Below are 16,491 nucleotides of genomic sequence, written 5' to 3' on the forward strand. Positions count from 1 at the left end.
TGAAATGTGCTTTGTTAGTAAGAAATCTTTCTATTGGGCACTTGTGTCTAGCTCCAAGACTAACAGAACAGCATTCTTTGAACAAGACTCTTCTTCTCCTGTCAAAACCTGTTGTTATCAGAATGTCTTGTTTAGCATAGGTGATACCGGTAGCTACACTACAAGGCATTCTTATATATTACTCTTCATTAATGCAAAAAGTCACGTGCTAGTAGTGCAAATATTATTGGTCTTAAATATTTCCATTTATATCATGGGGCTTGCTGTGGAAGGTAAACAGCACCATTTATTTACAACGATTGCCACGTGGGATAAGGACAGACTAGACTTTCCGGTTGAGTAAAATCTGTGCCAGTTGCGAGTTCTTCACAAAGCGTTGTTTTGTGAAATGGGTCAGTGGACAGGACTGTTGAAAGTAAGCACAGGAAATTACTTCAGGGTTGAACCTCTTCAGACTTCATATAACCTTTCTAGTTTTCAAGTCACATTAACCCGTCTGGTAATATAGTCTATCTGTTACTAGTTTAAATATTAACCAATGTGTGTCAACTGTTTCGCTACCTTATGGAATTAATCCTCTGTTATTGGCAGTCGCTGAAAGCTGGCCAGATGAGTTGTGTATGCATTAAAGTGCAGTACTTTTCGTGTTGGTAGACTATAAAGACAAAAAGGAATTTTCTCTCTTGTACATGACAGTTCCCCTACAGCAATATCTCTTCCCCTGGAAAAAGCATATGCAGTTAATGTGGGAAGTATATGTGCTTATTTTTGCCATGTGAGTATGCACTGAAAAATGGACTTACTTGAATTTCATGCCACAAAGCTCATTTGGTGCTTTCGTCTCTTGCATCATTGTATATATTACCTCCTAGATTAGCAGTGTTGTCTCAGCAGGAAAAGTATAATGGATAAAGCAACACAAATTCACTGTGAACCTTCCACTTAAACCTTATACCCCCCACCTCTGTGTGTTCTAACATAGCCAAGAATGTTCGTCGTCTATATGTTTGTACTTTTACGAAAAGCAAGTTCACGTTTGGAACCATTCTAGGAAATCAAGCTTGAAATTAAATTCCTAAAAGATAGGACTAGTTATGAAATTGAAAATAGCATGATAGGGAGAAAAAAGTAATATCAAAGAGGTTGATAGGAAAGTAATTTTTAAAAAAGTAATATTAGAAAAATAGTAAAAGGTGGAGTGCTTGTAGATAGTTTTGATTTCATGGTGCAAAGAACCAGGACTCAGTTTCTGCTCGTGTTCCAAGCAATTCAGAGTTCAAGTTTCTGGGATGATTGAAGATACACTGGGTTTGTCCAGGGTATAGTGATGTTTGCCTTTATGGTATTGTGGAATCTATATAGAAACGGGTTGTTGTTGTTGTTGTTTTGAAAGACCATAAGGCTTAATAGCCTTTTTTGCAGAAAACACACAAATGATTCTCCAAAACAGCACAGTCCTCTGTCCTCATAACAGTGCTGTGATGCTGTGTTGTTTGGCTAATGATAGGTTTGTTGGCTACAGCATGTTAAACTGTCAAGATGACAGTTTAGTCCTTTGCCCTAAACCTTGAGTAAAATAATTTCAAAGTAGTTTGGATAGCCCAGGCCCAGCTTAACATTACTTTTAAATCTTGATCTGACACTTAGTCATTGTTCCACTATATTCCCTAAATTACTACAGCAGCCCACTTCTGAATGTTACTGCTTTTTTATATAGGAAAATAAGATTTTGAAGTTCTGCCTTTGCTAGCTGTAAGAGCTGCTTTTTTCATGCAATACTGAGATATTGTAAATAACCTCTCTTAGGTTAGAGGATAAAGAATTAACATTGCTTACATAAATCTGCATGGAACTCCACATACACCCACACATAGATTATTTAAACATAGGGTGGAGTGCTTTCCAGTTGATGTGGGGCAATTATTCATTAAATACCCTATTACTGCTTTGTTTAGAAGAAAAGGGATATTCCAAGCTGTGCCGTCTTCTGTATCTGCACAGACCTGTGTGTTCTGTCCTGCAGTGACTACGGCAGATCTTGGTGGTTTCTGTTGTTTAGATTAGAAACTATTTAGACCGTTCAGTAATTATTCATTTGGAAAGGTCGCATCCCAGTTTTACAGAATTTATACATGCTCTAATTGTTGAAGCACCATCCAAAGATCTTGTATCTGATTTTTCATATTAAGTATTATCATTTTGGAATCTGAAAACAATCACCCTTCCCAAATATGGCCTGTTACAATATGCACCTAATATTTAGTAATAAGTTTATTTAATGGTCAACAGACCAAATTGTGCAGCAGGACTGACTTGCTAAATGCAGGACTGTGGTTTGCAGAAATAAAAAATCTTTAGCTACAGTAGACCTGGTCTGTAGGCTCAAGATAAGCAGATGATAGCTGCTTGCCTAATCCCGTGTTGATGCAACCCATAATGTAACGTAGCAAAACATGCTGGGTGGATAAACAGGGACTCACGAGTATGTATATGCATACTCGAAAGACCTTTTTCCAGTTTCTTCTACTGGAAGAATAGTCAAATGCTGTAAAAAGTGCATCTTGTGTTGCAGTCCCAACAGCATGGCAATCTCACAATCACAGTTTGCCCTATGGTACAACATGATAAAAAAGGTATCCTAAGAGAGCGTCCTATTTGGTAAATATCTCAGTATAGGGATGGTAAGAGAACGCTCTACCTGGTACATATCTCAGTATAGGGTGGCCTTAACATCCCTAAGGTTCCAGACAGTACCTTCCACTGTTCTCCCTTCAGGGTGATATAATCAAATCACAATAGATCAACAGTTCTGTTTTTGCGGAAACTTGGTTGTGGAGGCTCTCCCACATTATGTTATAAATTGTCCCTTGTATGCAGAACCCAGGAATAAATTCACTGAAATAATAATTCAAAGGATTCCCCAGTCACTCAGATTCTGAGAAACGGATTTATTTGTTAACTGATGTCAATTGTTATGTATCATACAGAGTGACTGCTGCAGATCTTGGTGGTTTGAGTTCCTTACCTTCATCTTACATGGTAGTCACAAGCTCTGTGTTTATTTACTTTACTTGATGGTAAGACAAGGAAAGGGTTGTCACTTCGGATGGCTTTATATTGGACCTGAGCTTACCTCTTGATTGATTTATGAAGAGTTCTTTTCCTATCCACTTGTTATTCATTCTCAAAGCATGCATGCCCTACTATTGGCTATTATGGGAAGGCTTTTGTTTGCCTCGAATTCTTCAGTGCACTCAACAGTATTTATAGCATGTTAAACTTAATGGCCTCGTTGGTATTTGAATGCCCAAGTCTGATAGGGGTTGAATTTTAAAGGTTTATTCCTTAATATTGAAATGGTAACCCTATGCCTCAGTTGTATAAAAGTCTGTCACTGTTATTTGAAATGGGTTACATTTTCTCATTATGAGATACAAGCTTCATGCTAACTACATTACTTGTATGGATCGATCATCACTCCCTGTCCATTCTGGTAGGGATTCTTGGGTTCATACACAACTCACTCTTTCCCTGCCAAATCAAAATTCAATCACTGTGTAGAATCTTTGTTTGCAGAGAAAGCACTAAGTGTAATTTGGATATAACAATAAAATCAGGTATGCCATACAATTAATTAGTACCAGTGTGCAAGTGAAGGAGAGGGAAAAGTACTCGTCTAACAATTGCCAAGCTCATTCATGTAGAAGCAAATCAGAGTGGGCCATCATAACACAAAATATAAAGGAGACCTTATGGCTTATGCTTTGAAGTTGCTGCAAAAGTAATTAAGGTCAAGTGATGTTACATAAAGTAAGTTACTAGGGTACTTCTTTGAAACATTTTGGGGAACAGAACGAAGCTGGTAAACTGCTGAAGTCCTTTTATGCAGGGCAGGTAGACTAAAGTTCACAAGCCCAGCCAGCCCTTGATTGGTTGGCCATGTACAGATGTGCTGTGGAGACTGCAGAAAGCACACAGCCCATGGGGGTGGCCAGTGTGTTAAAAAATGAGACCCAATTCCCAGCTCCCTGTACTGCTCCTGAGAGGTGAAAAGGAGACCCCTTCAAGGTAAATCAAGGAGCCACATTTATTAAGTTTGATCTAAAAGTTGTCTTCATCCTGACTAATTTTCAGAAGGAATGGGGAAACAATTTATAGTTGTCCCATGAAGTTGAGGAAGGAGAAATTGACGCTCTACTACCCACTAGGTAGGAGGTCACACATACATTTTATTTTTAAAAATAGCTCATCCAATTTGTATTGAAATGAGCAAAAAATATGCTCCTATAATAGTCATAAAGATATTATTTCAGATTTTTTAACTTCAATATAATTCATGTTTCTTAATTTTCAAAATAAATTTGTTAGATGTCACCATTTTGTTGCAGATTTCAATATGCTTAAAGCTATTGGTCAATTGTCTTGAAGATGACCAATAAAGCTATTGATCAGTTGTCTTAAAGTTGTATGGTTGTCTTCAAACTGTGGTAACAGTATTTTAAGTGAAATAGTATTCTCCTCTATCTTCAGGATTTTTTTAACCTTGGTTTATCTATATTTCATATTTTTACATTAGTATTTATGAGGAGTCAAGCAGTATTCATTTCAGTGCATATTATGCTGCATTAATTTTCTTTAATTAACAAGTACAGTACATATTGTTATATCCAGGAAGCTCTAATGATTGATGGCACTGGAAAATAACTAGTTATCTCATCAGCTGGTGATATTGCCATTATTAGTGAGAGCCATTGAAAATGAATAATTTAGTGAATACTATTAGCTCAGTCCGTATATTACTGAAATCACCGCGGGGTATAATGGAATTCTTGGCCTGGTATGAAAGTAGCAGGCTAATCCTAGAAATGGTTGAACTCTTGACATATTTTATAGTGTTAAGTGTTTTATCACACCTGTGTTATCTATTGATTAAATGGTGTTCTTACAGTTTTATTTTACAAGCCTTAAAATTCACTACATGCGCCTTTAATGGTATATTTGTTACAGCTTTCATGGTATTACTGCCATGTTACTGTTTAATTAACTGGTTGGCTAAGGTTGTTGTCCGTGGCATCCCATGCCAGTGATTCAGTCCTCTCTTGAGGCCAGAAGCTAGGCCTGGGTGATAATTTGTTTGCTTCTTATGCTGCAGAATCATTCAGGGTTCCATTTTGTCCAGCATGCTATTCAACGTTTATATGAAACTACTGGAAGAAGTCATCTGCGAATCTGTATGTTGGTGACACCCAACTCATTTTTTGTCTTGTCAGCAACATCAGGTGAAAAGTAAATGTTTGAAACGAATGCTCTGAGGCAGTAATGCGCTGGATTAAATTTAAGTGGTGTTGGCTGATAACTACACTTAATCAGTCAGTCTGTTTTGGATACAGTTTCTCCAGACATGTTCCCACTTGGAACTACTAGAGCTGTACCTAAATATGGAGTGAGTTCACTTCTGGGGCAAGGAGCATCTTCAAACAGCTTTATTGGCTACACCAGCTGCAGCCTTTCCTTGCTTAGTGTGATCAGTCTAACACTGTCCATGTGTAACCCAGCAGAAAATTGGCTATGTAAATCCTCCTATATTTTTCCAAGTAGAGAAGTGGAAGTGGTTCATGTCAAGAATTGTCACCACCCTTGTGGCTTATCATGGAAGTTTGAAACTGCTTCAAGAAAAATTTCCAAATTGCCTAGAAAAACATGCTAATGTAACTGATCATGAACTTGAAATATAACAGCTTACAACCATATATATGATTAATACATTGATGTGATGAAAACACAAACTATGTACAGACACATCAGATTGCTTATCCCGCCTGGCTCTCACATGCTCTCATAGCAGGAGAAAATGAGAGGAGCTGAAGGATGCAGTACTGGAAGTGACATCACTTCCAGTACTGCATCCATGACATGCTAGGAATTTCCCCACTGCCTATGGTCTATATCATAGAGATTAAGCAACATAGCTCACGGTTTAGATGATCACCTAGAAGGGGCATTGCCACTGCATGCTCCACTTTCAAAAGCTCCCATGGATTGCCAGCGCAGGGCTGGAAACCCTAGCTATGATCACAGCAACCTTTGTAAATACAAGGTCTTACCCTGCTCTCTTTAGCAACAATACTCTGAACAGAGGCAAATCCTTTAAATAATACCATTAGTACAAGTCAGCACATGACACCTGAAAAAAACACCTTTCCTCCATATTGTCTATTCTAATTTGCAATTTGTCCCTGTTTGGGGACCACTGCATACAAAGATTAGCAGCTTCCTCAAGTCAAGCTCCAGGCCTTCCCTCTTTTAGTAGAAGAAGAAGAGTTGGATTTATATCCCCCTTTCTCTCCTGTAGGAGACTCAAAGGGGCATACAAACTCCTTTCCCTTCCCCCCTCACAACAAACACCCTGTGAGGTAGGTGGTTGAGGAGCTGAGAGAGAGCTCAGAAGAACTTCGCGAGCTAGCCCAAGGGCGCCTCCAGCGCTGGCGTGGTGTTGGAGATGGTACAGCGGCTAGTAATCTGAATTTCCCCCCAGATAAAGCACCTGCCTCAGCTCAGGCAGCAGAGTGGCGAATCAAACCTGGTTCCTCCAGATTAGAATGCACCTGCTCTTAACCACTACGCCACTGCTGCTTCTACTGCTGGCTGACCAGACTGAGTGGTTAGACTTCTCAATTGATAATACAGGATCAACTTTATGCATTCTCCATTACCTTTTGTTCCTTTGGTGCAGACTGATAGAAACCATTTTCCTAACTTTTAAAAATAATGTGAAAGTAACATGGGTTGTACATGCTACAATCATATCCAGGACAAGTTAGTGCAATATGCTGTGCTGGGGTTCTCTTTGAAGAATATTTGGAAACTTCAGGTGGTATATGCCACAACAGCAAGACTTCTGCCTGGAGATGCCATGCAGCATCCTAGCATCCCTTGAAGCTTCAGGAGTGGGACAAGGGATGGAAATGATGTCAGGTGCCAGAAATCAGCTGATAATCTAGAAACTCTGTGGTAATACCATAGATTTTTTTAGAGAGTTAATCATCATGCTTGCATTTTGTTGGTGTTTTTGCCAGATATGATGCAGGCACATAATCCAGTTCCATTTGTGCCCTCCACTGTTTCTGCTGCTGGTCCGAAAGCCAAGGGCAGATATGAGGGCCCTCCCCTAGGAGATTGTTCACCCAAAGGAGGCATTTGACATGCAGCTGACGTTGCTATAGAAAATATATCACACCAGTCATGAAAGACCTACAGGGTCTGACACATCCATTTCCAAATGCTGCTGATGAATAGGCGACAGGCTTCGGTTGACGCATGTCAGCCAGCTGGAGACTCTATGGATCCAGAATTGGATTCCTGAAATGCTCTGCGGGGATTTCTGGGAACTCTACCAGCAGCACTTCGATGAGCAGGTGGCAGACTGCTGGAATTCCACGGCTCTCCGATGCCATGCGAGGTTAAAGTTGAAACTCCCCGGCGGCCTCTTCGCGTCCTCGCTCTCGACCAGGCGAATCCCGGTGGTTTACTCGTGGCCAAAGACTCCGCCATATGAAGCGGGCACTCCAGATGCCACAGAGCTGAGTATGGAGGGAAATCTGCGTGGACTTGAAGCTGCGCCAAACATCTTATGGCAGGATCGCTTTCATGAAAGCCTATGAGATGGCGCACGAAGGAAGCGAAGAGGGACTTTCTTCTCTTCCTCTCTTCGCGTCTGCTAAAGCTCGCCCAGCACAACTGGCTTTCATGTGATTCGGTCTTTGACCTCCTCCTATCGGAGGTTCAGCAAATTCCCAATTGGCATGTGGCTGTGAGGACATTTGCTTGAGCTTTTGCGGATAAAATCACATTAAGCAGCGCCAGGACCTTCCCGCACCATGTTGTCTACAATTAGCGCAACTGGAGGCTCCCACTTGCCGTCTTCAGCGGAGCCCTTGTTTGGCTCCAGTTTTCCACTGCTCTCCGGATTACGCAGTTGACAGGGGTCTCTGGCTGCTGTTAGCGGGGACTTACTTCACCGCTTGTCCTCTGGATCCGTGCCCCTCCTGGCTTTATCAAAACTTGCCGGGAGGAGTTACGACTTCACCTGTTGAACATCATCAATGGCTCTTCCCCTTGAGGAAGGAGTCTTTCCAGGTGGGTTGAAGGGAGGCAGTGGTCCTTCCACTCTTTAAAAGACCATCGTTAGATCCAGGAGATCCTGGCCAATTACCGCCCCATCTTTCCGAATCTTTCGACTTTCTGGGAAGGTAAATTGAGAGAGTGGTGTTGGAGCAGCTTCAGGGTTTCCTGGATGACACATCGGCTTTCGATCGACCTTCCAGTCCGGGTTTCCGTGTTGGCATGGGACGGAGACGGTTCCTTCGTCGCTGTCAGCAGATACAGCTCCGTGATAACCCACAGCTTGGACCAAGGCTTTTGATCGGCGGCTGCTGGTTTTGTTACAGATCTGACCGCAGCGTTTGATATGAGTCGAACCATGACCTTTGGCTCCACCGCCTGGCCGCTTTCCGGAGTGCGCAGGCACTGTCAACTTCAATGGATTGTCTACCGTTTCTCTCGGGACCGGAGTCAGCAAGTGTGGCCAATTGCGGGGATGAAGCCTCTCGGAGGGTGCCCGGCTTCTATTGCAGAAGTGCCCCAGGGGAGGCGTTTATTTATCCTCCCCCGCTGTTGTTTTAACATCTACATGCGACCTCTTGCTCAGCTGGTAATGCGAGACTTTGGGCTGATCTGCCACTCCAGTATGGTGGATGACACTCAGCTCATTCTCTGTTGATGGAGGGAGCGGTCGCCGCCCCTGCGGCTCTACAGCATTGTTTAGAGGCGTGATTGCTCCAGTTTAGTTTGCAGCAGAGCAGGTGCCAAAACTGAATCCAATGCGAGCCGACGGAGAATCCTTTGGTTTGGCCGTCGGGGAGGTTGGGAACTTCTCAGTGCCGCCGGTGTGGGAGGGGTCTCGGCCGACCCCCCCCTCCATTCGCAGCCACCAGGGGTCCACCTGGATTTAGATCTCTTTCAATGGCGACCCAGGTGGCCCATATAACCCTGGTTCGCGTTATGCTTCCACATCTTCGTCAGGCCTCAAGCGGCTAAGGCTCCCTTCCTCTCCCACGCAGATCTGGCCACCGTGATCCATGCAACGGTCACCTCCAGGAGTTAGAACTACTGTAACTTCCTCGCTTCCACGCGGAAGTTCCTTCCCTTGCGTTTGATCCAGAAACTGAAAGCTGGTCCAAGCGATGCGGCGGCGTCGCCTGCTTCACTGGGGAAACTTCTATCGTGATCATATCCAACCTGTGCTGCGCAGCCTGCACTGGCTCCCAGTGCTGAGTTCGGAAATCATCTTTCAAAAGTTGTGATTATTGTTAACCTTTAAGGATTGCTAAAAATACGCAGGACCTGGGACCCTCGTGATCTTCGGGACTGACATTTCACCCCATATGTCCCTACTAGCTCCCCCTGCATCTTCAGCAGAGAGCCAATTTTACCGGTGGTTCCTGGCCCCTCAATGATGCGTGCTGGCTCCTCCACTCGACTATTACAGGGCTCTTTTCAGCCTTGGCCGCTGCCCGGTGGAACACTCTCCCTCCAGCTGTCCGGGCCCTGCGAGGATCTTGGTGAATTCCGCGGGGCCTGTGCAAGACTGAAGTTGTTTCCACTGGCTTCTGGAGTACTCCAGCCGCTGATTAGGTGCCCTTCTACCTCTATTCCTCCGGTTTTTGGAGTCCCCCTGTCATCTAGGGGACCCACTTTTGTTACTGTCTTGTTCTCCCTTTTTTGGGAGGGTTTAATCTGGGGTATTGCTGACGCCATTTTACTGAATTACTGCTGCGTTTTAAATATTTAAACTTTTAAACTTACATTTTAATTTAATGGGGTTTTGTTTATATATTGTATGTGGAATCCATGTTGTACACCGCCCAGAGTCCTTTGGGGATTGAGTGGTATAGAAATCCCATACATACATAAATAAATAAACAAACAAACAAACAAACCCTAAATGGTTCAGACAAGGGTATCTAAAGAGCTGTTTCCATATGAACCTGCCTGACTGTTAAGATTGTTTCATAATTCTTCATTTTCTTGTGAGGTGGCTGATTGCCATGACAACAGGACCTTTTTCTGGTGGTAAAGGTAACTGGACTCTAGAATCATCGATATCATCTTATATTCTAATAAGAAATTGGCAAAAAAATCTCGGTGACTGGAGCTATGAATGGGCAAGAAGCTTCCGGGTTTGCAGAAAGATGTGGAAATATAAAAACAAACAAACAAAAGAATTGGGGGGGGGGGTAAACAACCTGAAAATGGTCAAAAGAACACCTGCAGCTTTAAGTGTGGCTGTTGTTAGGAAACCACAGCATTTCAGGGTCATTTTTTTGTGAAGCAGGTTGAGGGGCAGGGCCCTTTTCAGCCCTATTTTGGTCTTTGGGGGCGGGGAACTCCCTGGGGCCAAGCCTTCGGGTTGTCAGGTCCAGGTTGAGAAATTCCCGCTTTTTCCTTTCTAATTATTGTTTGTCTGGTTCTGACATTGTTTAGTGTTAAGTGAAGATTTTTCTTTTTACTTAGCCCTCACTGGGATCTGAACTAGTGTTTCCATGGGCCCAAGTTTCTCTGATTGCAAAGCATGACTTTCTCACCTCCCTCCCATAACAGTTCAGGAGCATTTACGGCTGAAGAGGGAGGGTGCCGTGCAAGTGGCAGTGCTAGTCTGGATTTAAGCCATTTTCTTTTCTTTCGTTTTCCTTCTGTGTTTTGTGTTCTCATGTTTAGCTGTGTGAAATTTCCTGAATGATGCTGATTTCATTGCTATTCTGGCTTTCAGTGTTTAAGGATATGAAACTTGCTTTTGTATATTTAAATGTTGGTTTCAAAATAGGTTTTATTGATGATTTTGCATTGCAAAAGAAGTAATGGGCTAAGAGACAAATTTGAACTTTGAATAAATAAAAATTACTTAATCTCTTCACAAATGAAGCAGTGGCATGGCAGCAACTTGTGAAAGGGAGCTGTATGAAAGTTGCTTCATGCAACGGTCACTTCGAAAAGGAGATTGTTGTTCAGTGCACCATTTCCCCCTACCACATCATCAGACCGTCTCACCCAATATGTCCCAGGTAGGCCTCTACGATTGGCAGAGGCTAATTTACTGATGATCCCCGGCCCCTCTATGATGCGGCTGGCCTCCACCCGGGCCAGAGCTTTTACTGCCCTGGCCCCTGCCTGGTGGAACACGCTTCCATCAGACATGCGGGCCCTGCGGGACATTAGTGAATTCCGCAGGGCCTGTAAAACCGTACTGTTCTACCGGGCCTTTGGGGAGGCTGGCTGTGGATTCCCTCCCCCGGATGCCCTGTGCTGTGTGCCATGATGTTTTGGCACACTTGATATAACTTCTTTTCAGCACTGCCTGTCCCCTCCTGGCGTTAGGACCAGGTGCCACCATCTTGTACTTTTTTATATTATGTTTTATTCGAAATGGATTGCTGCTATGTATAGAGTTTACGTTTGAGTTTTAATTTATATGTATTGTTGTATTTGGTGTTCTACTGTACACTGCCCAGAGCCCTCCGGGGGTGGGCGGTTCCTAAATCCAATAATAAATAAAATAAATAAACTTCTATTTTTCACAGTGCTGTGAATATTGCTGTATACAAACATCCCATGGAACAACCTGCCACTTCCAAAAACAGTTTCCATTCTGCTGATGTAATTTAAAATAAATTGAGAAGTACAGCAAATAGACGAAAATGCTATTCAAAGAATGTAACTTGCAGTGTAATGAAACAATTGGAGCACATGCAGTAGAGCCACAACTATTTGAACTTGGTGTTGTCACCCGTGCTTGACAACGAAAAACAAAAACAAAAAAAAGTTTGCTATGGCAGCATCAGATAAAAATTTCATTTGCATATGAGATTCTGCCTTGAACATATTAAGATAAAGCTAGTCCCCTGTGCAAGTACCAGGTCAATACTGACCCATGGGGTGATGTCACAACCTGATGTTTACGAGGCAGGCTGCGTTTACTGGGCGGTTTGCCTTTGCCTTCCCCAGTTGTCTGCACGTCAACTGGGTATTCATTTTACTGACTTTGTAAGAATGGAAGGCTGAGTCAACGCTGAGTTTGCCTGAAACCGACCTCTGTCAGAATCGAGCTCAGGTTGTGAGCAGAGCTTTGACTCCGGTACCACAGTTACTAGTCTGCACCATGGGGGCATATTTCCCTCCTTTATTTTATTATTTCAGGCTTTTTTATTTTTGTTGTACCCGGGCTTGATTTAATAGAATCAATCTTGGTTTTAATGGTTGTAATCAAATGACTTTATTTTGCTATCTCATTTGTAAACCGCCTTGAGTGGGTCTCCAGACAGTCAGCATATACATTTTTCAAATAAATTTTGTTGCTTTTCATTTTAAGGGAATCATAGAGATTTTACATTTCTCTGAATCTTTTTCACTTGCTTGTGAGAACTACTACCAGGAATGTCTATGACCCTCCTCTTTAGATATCATTGTTAAAACCTTCAAGCAAATAGAAATTTATTTATTTACTCCCCAGTGAGGACTCAAAGGAGCTTATGGAATTTTTCTCTCAATGTTCTCCTTGTAACAACCCTGTGAGTTAGGTTTGCTGAGAGGGTGTGACTTGCCCAAGGTCCCCCCGGCAAGTCTCTGTGGTGGGGGAGGGGGGTTCATACTTGGGTCACCCAGATCCTAGTCTGATACTTTAAACCAGTAAACCAGTAAACCTAGTCTGATACTTTAAACCAGTAAACCAGTAAACCTAGTCTGATACTTTAAACCAGTGGTTCTCAACCTAGAAGTCGGGACCCCTTTGGGGGTCGAACGACCCTTTCACAGGGGTCGCCTAAGATTCTTTGCATCAGTGTTCTCCATCTGTAAAATGGATAAATGTTAGGGTTAGGGGTCGTGGCATTAGGAAGGTTGAGAGCCACTGCTTTAAACCGTATGCCCCACTAGCTATTTCTACTTTAATTGTAATTGGCAATCAGATATTTTTAAAAAAATGTTTAAAGATGAAGATACAATGGATGGAGCTAACAAATGTTTAGTTCATTTTGAAGTTTGTCATGTGAGTGTCTCGTTAGTGACAGGCTATTTAGTCCATCTTTGTTTAACAATATGCAAAACTGTTGTGAGGAATATATTAAAGCAAATAAGATTCGTGAATAATGATGCCATATTTTTTCTTTATTTGAAGGTCACTCTGTGAGATTGCTGGGTCAGAAGAAGGATAATGGAAAACGGTTGGGGGGAGCTCGATTGGATTTGCCCAAGATTAGAAAGAACCCATTGATAGAAATAATTTCCATCAATACAGGGTAAGCATCATTCAAACTGACATGAAATATTCAAAACTGCCTAGAAATTCAATTTCATTTCCCCGCTATTCTTAATACTTAACTGCTTCAGGTCATACCTTAAAGAACAATTTAGAGGGAACCATAGAGAAAACTATTGCTGTACAGTTGTATTACTGCTTTTAAACAAATTACTTAATTATTTACATTTAACAGTCTTTTTTTTTAAAAAAATGACACGTTTGTATATGGTTTAATTTTAGTATCTATTATTTATTATTTTTCCGCTCACGGTTCCTTCTATGTTGTAGGAGACATTTTGAGTGTGGGATTAACTCTACATCCACATACCCATTCTGTGGTTGGAGGAATCTCACAGCGAAATGACTTTTCATAACATAGCACTTTTCTACTTGGCCATTGCTATTTGTCGAAAGATGCAATTCAAGATGCAATCCATTGATGCGATTCCAGAAATTGCCAGCGTTTTAAAAAGCAATATAATTTTTACGGAGTGTGTTTCATTTATATCAGCCTGAAACCATTTTAAAAATACAGTCTAAACCTGTTTTGAAACAGTGAGAAAGGTAAGTACATTTTTATGGCTGTCTATAAAGCTTATGCTCTTGTGCTGGGTGAAACGGGGTTGCAGAACAATGTTGTCTGCCACAAATCCTGTACCATGCAAACAAACTACTGTAAGACGAGTCACTCAGGCAATAACCCGCTGAACTAACAACTTCCTTGTTTTTGTTTAAGACAAATGTACCATGTGGTATCTTTTTATTATGGCAACAGCTGGTTCAATAAAAAGCCTTTTGCTCCTTCATTTGCCTGGCTCATTCCCTGGCACCAGCATAGCAGAAACCTTGCAACCTTTATAGATTTGCTCCTTGAGTTTAACTCAGAGCTGTGACTACTCTAGACAACATATTCAAACTTGGCAGTGATCTTTTGTAAAGGGATCGGCCCATGTTTGCAGCCAGAGCTTATAAAGCGTTCCTTAAGATCCTCAGTCTCCAAACTCTCAACACTCCTGCATAGTTTTAGATGTGCTTGAATCCTGCTTTTTATTCTGATGTGTAATTTTACATTTTTGCCAGAGAGAGGCAATAAAGATCACTCGGCGAGACTATCATTTTGCAATCCTCCCCCTTTACCGTGTGGTCTTACTTTTATGTAATACACGTAAACGCTTTCATAATTGTGAAAGAGATATGCATGGAGTCAACTGTAATAAGTAGTGTGGATACATCTTCCTAGGGGCAAGAAAAAACACACAAGTAAACAGCTTTGATGCTACTTGCAATGTAAGAAAAAAACCCTTGTGCTTAAATGTTATGGGAAACCACATTGGTGTAGCAACAGAGAGAAAGAGAGACAGAAATAATTGTTTACTTCAGAAAACATAGCAGTCTCTGATTTTGCCCGAGGTCTCTTTCTGGTATGTGTTACTGGAATACATCAAAGATGTGATTTCCTAATTAGATGATTTAAATTGGGTGTCTGACACACAGTATTTTTCCAATTACTTTTCTAGCTATGTAACCACAAGTTTTCGAATCTAAATAACAGGATTTGTGTTTTAATTATTTTATTTATGAAGCTCTACATCACTGAGCCTGATTTGTAGATGCGGTCATGTATACATTTAGTTTTAAACCTCCGTCCTAGGCTGAAGGTTCAGAGCAACCTAATGACTTGTTCTGACAGCTTAGGATATGCCTTGTGCCACCTTAGCCCCAACAGCATTTTTATGTAAAGCAAATACAGCCACCCAATCCACCTTTTGGTACTTCTGCACTCTATCTGCCCATTATATATAGTATGTATGTAGGCCATTTCATTCCATGCTCTTCTCATTGGTCATAATAAAAGCTGTGGTTTGACTGCTTTTAGAAATTCTTTTTTGCCCTCTAGTTATAAGTTTAATACTTCTAGGAATCTTTTAGGAAAATGTCTATGCATTGATGTGCATGTTGTAAAAGTGCAGCTGTCCGGCGTAGTTATGTGATGGAGAGCTGGCTACAAAACTAGTTTTCCCATTTACATTTCCCTCTTTCTTAACTTACCAACATTAACCACAGGATTTTTTAAAAAAAATCTGTGCTGGAACTTTTTATTTATTTATTCATTCATTCATTCATTCATTCATTCATTCATTCATTCATTCATTCATTCATTCATTCATTCATTCATTCATTCATTCATTCCACTTTTATACCGCCCTCCCTCAAACTGCATGCATTCAGGCTATCCAGTTGCAGCCATGCTATTTAGATGGGCTAGAACAGAGGTCCACAACTTGCGGCTCTCCAGATGTTCATGGACTGCAATTCCCATCAGCCTCTGCCAATTGGCCATGCTGGCAGGGGCTGATGGGATTTGTAGTCCATGAACATCTGGAGAGCCGCAGGTTGCAGACCCCTGGGCTAGAAAATAATTCTTAACTAGATTTTACTCTCTTTTTAATGCCTGGACAAACCTGTTTAGGATGACACAAATTTATAGAGCAGGTGCATACGTAACACAGAACACTGGACAGGTAAATGTGAAAACCTGACGGTCAAAAGGCCATTGGCATCCCCCCCACCCCAGATCTTCTGCTCTGTGTCAGGTTTCCTCTAGACCAGTGGTTCTCAATCTTCCTAATGCCGCAACCCTTTAATACAGTTCCTCATGTTGTGGTGACCCCCAACCCTAACATTTATCCATTTTACAGATGGAGAACACTGATGCAGAGAGTCTTAGGCAACCCCTGTGAAAGGGTCATTCGACCCCCAAAGGGGTCCTGACCCACAGATTGAGAACCGCTGCTCTAGACTGCCCATGTGTTTTCTTAGGAAGGTACTTTTAGCTGCTCTCCTGTATGATAGTGGCTTTGTTAGTATCAAAATACCTTTCCTTATTACTGTTACTTTCTGTTGTTTAGATTAGAAACTATTTAGACTTCTTCAGCAATTATTCATTTGGAAAGGTCGCATTGCAGTTTTACAGAATTTAAACATGCTCTAATTGTTGAAGCACCATCCGAAGATCTTGTATCTGATTTTTCATATCAAGCATTATCATTTTGGAATCTGAAAACAGTCACCCTTCCCAAAAATGGCCTGTTACAAATTCTATGCACCTACTATTTAGTAATAAACTTATCTAATGGTCA

At 41.6% G+C, this 16,491-nt stretch overlaps 1 protein-coding gene across 3 annotated transcripts in view; it reads left to right on the forward strand.

Moving 5' to 3' along the window:
• CDKAL1 (CDK5 regulatory subunit associated protein 1 like 1) overlaps positions 1–16,491 on the forward strand; it is a 354,507-nt gene that overhangs the window by 100,208 nt on the left and 237,808 nt on the right. For all 3 annotated transcript variants that reach the window (XR_007245481.1, XM_048508020.1, XM_048508022.1), the window contains one exon: positions 13,229–13,349. Coding sequence is in view for 2 of the 3 variants with exons in the window: in XM_048508020.1 (XP_048363977.1) it covers positions 13,229–13,349 (121 nt within the window). In the remaining variant the exon portion in view is untranslated. The remainder of the gene's footprint in view (positions 1–13,228; positions 13,350–16,491) is intronic.

The sequence above is a fragment of the Sphaerodactylus townsendi genome, linkage group LG09 (genome assembly GCF_021028975.2).
Source record: "Sphaerodactylus townsendi isolate TG3544 linkage group LG09, MPM_Stown_v2.3, whole genome shotgun sequence".
NCBI lineage: Eukaryota > Metazoa > Chordata > Lepidosauria > Squamata > Sphaerodactylidae > Sphaerodactylus > Sphaerodactylus townsendi.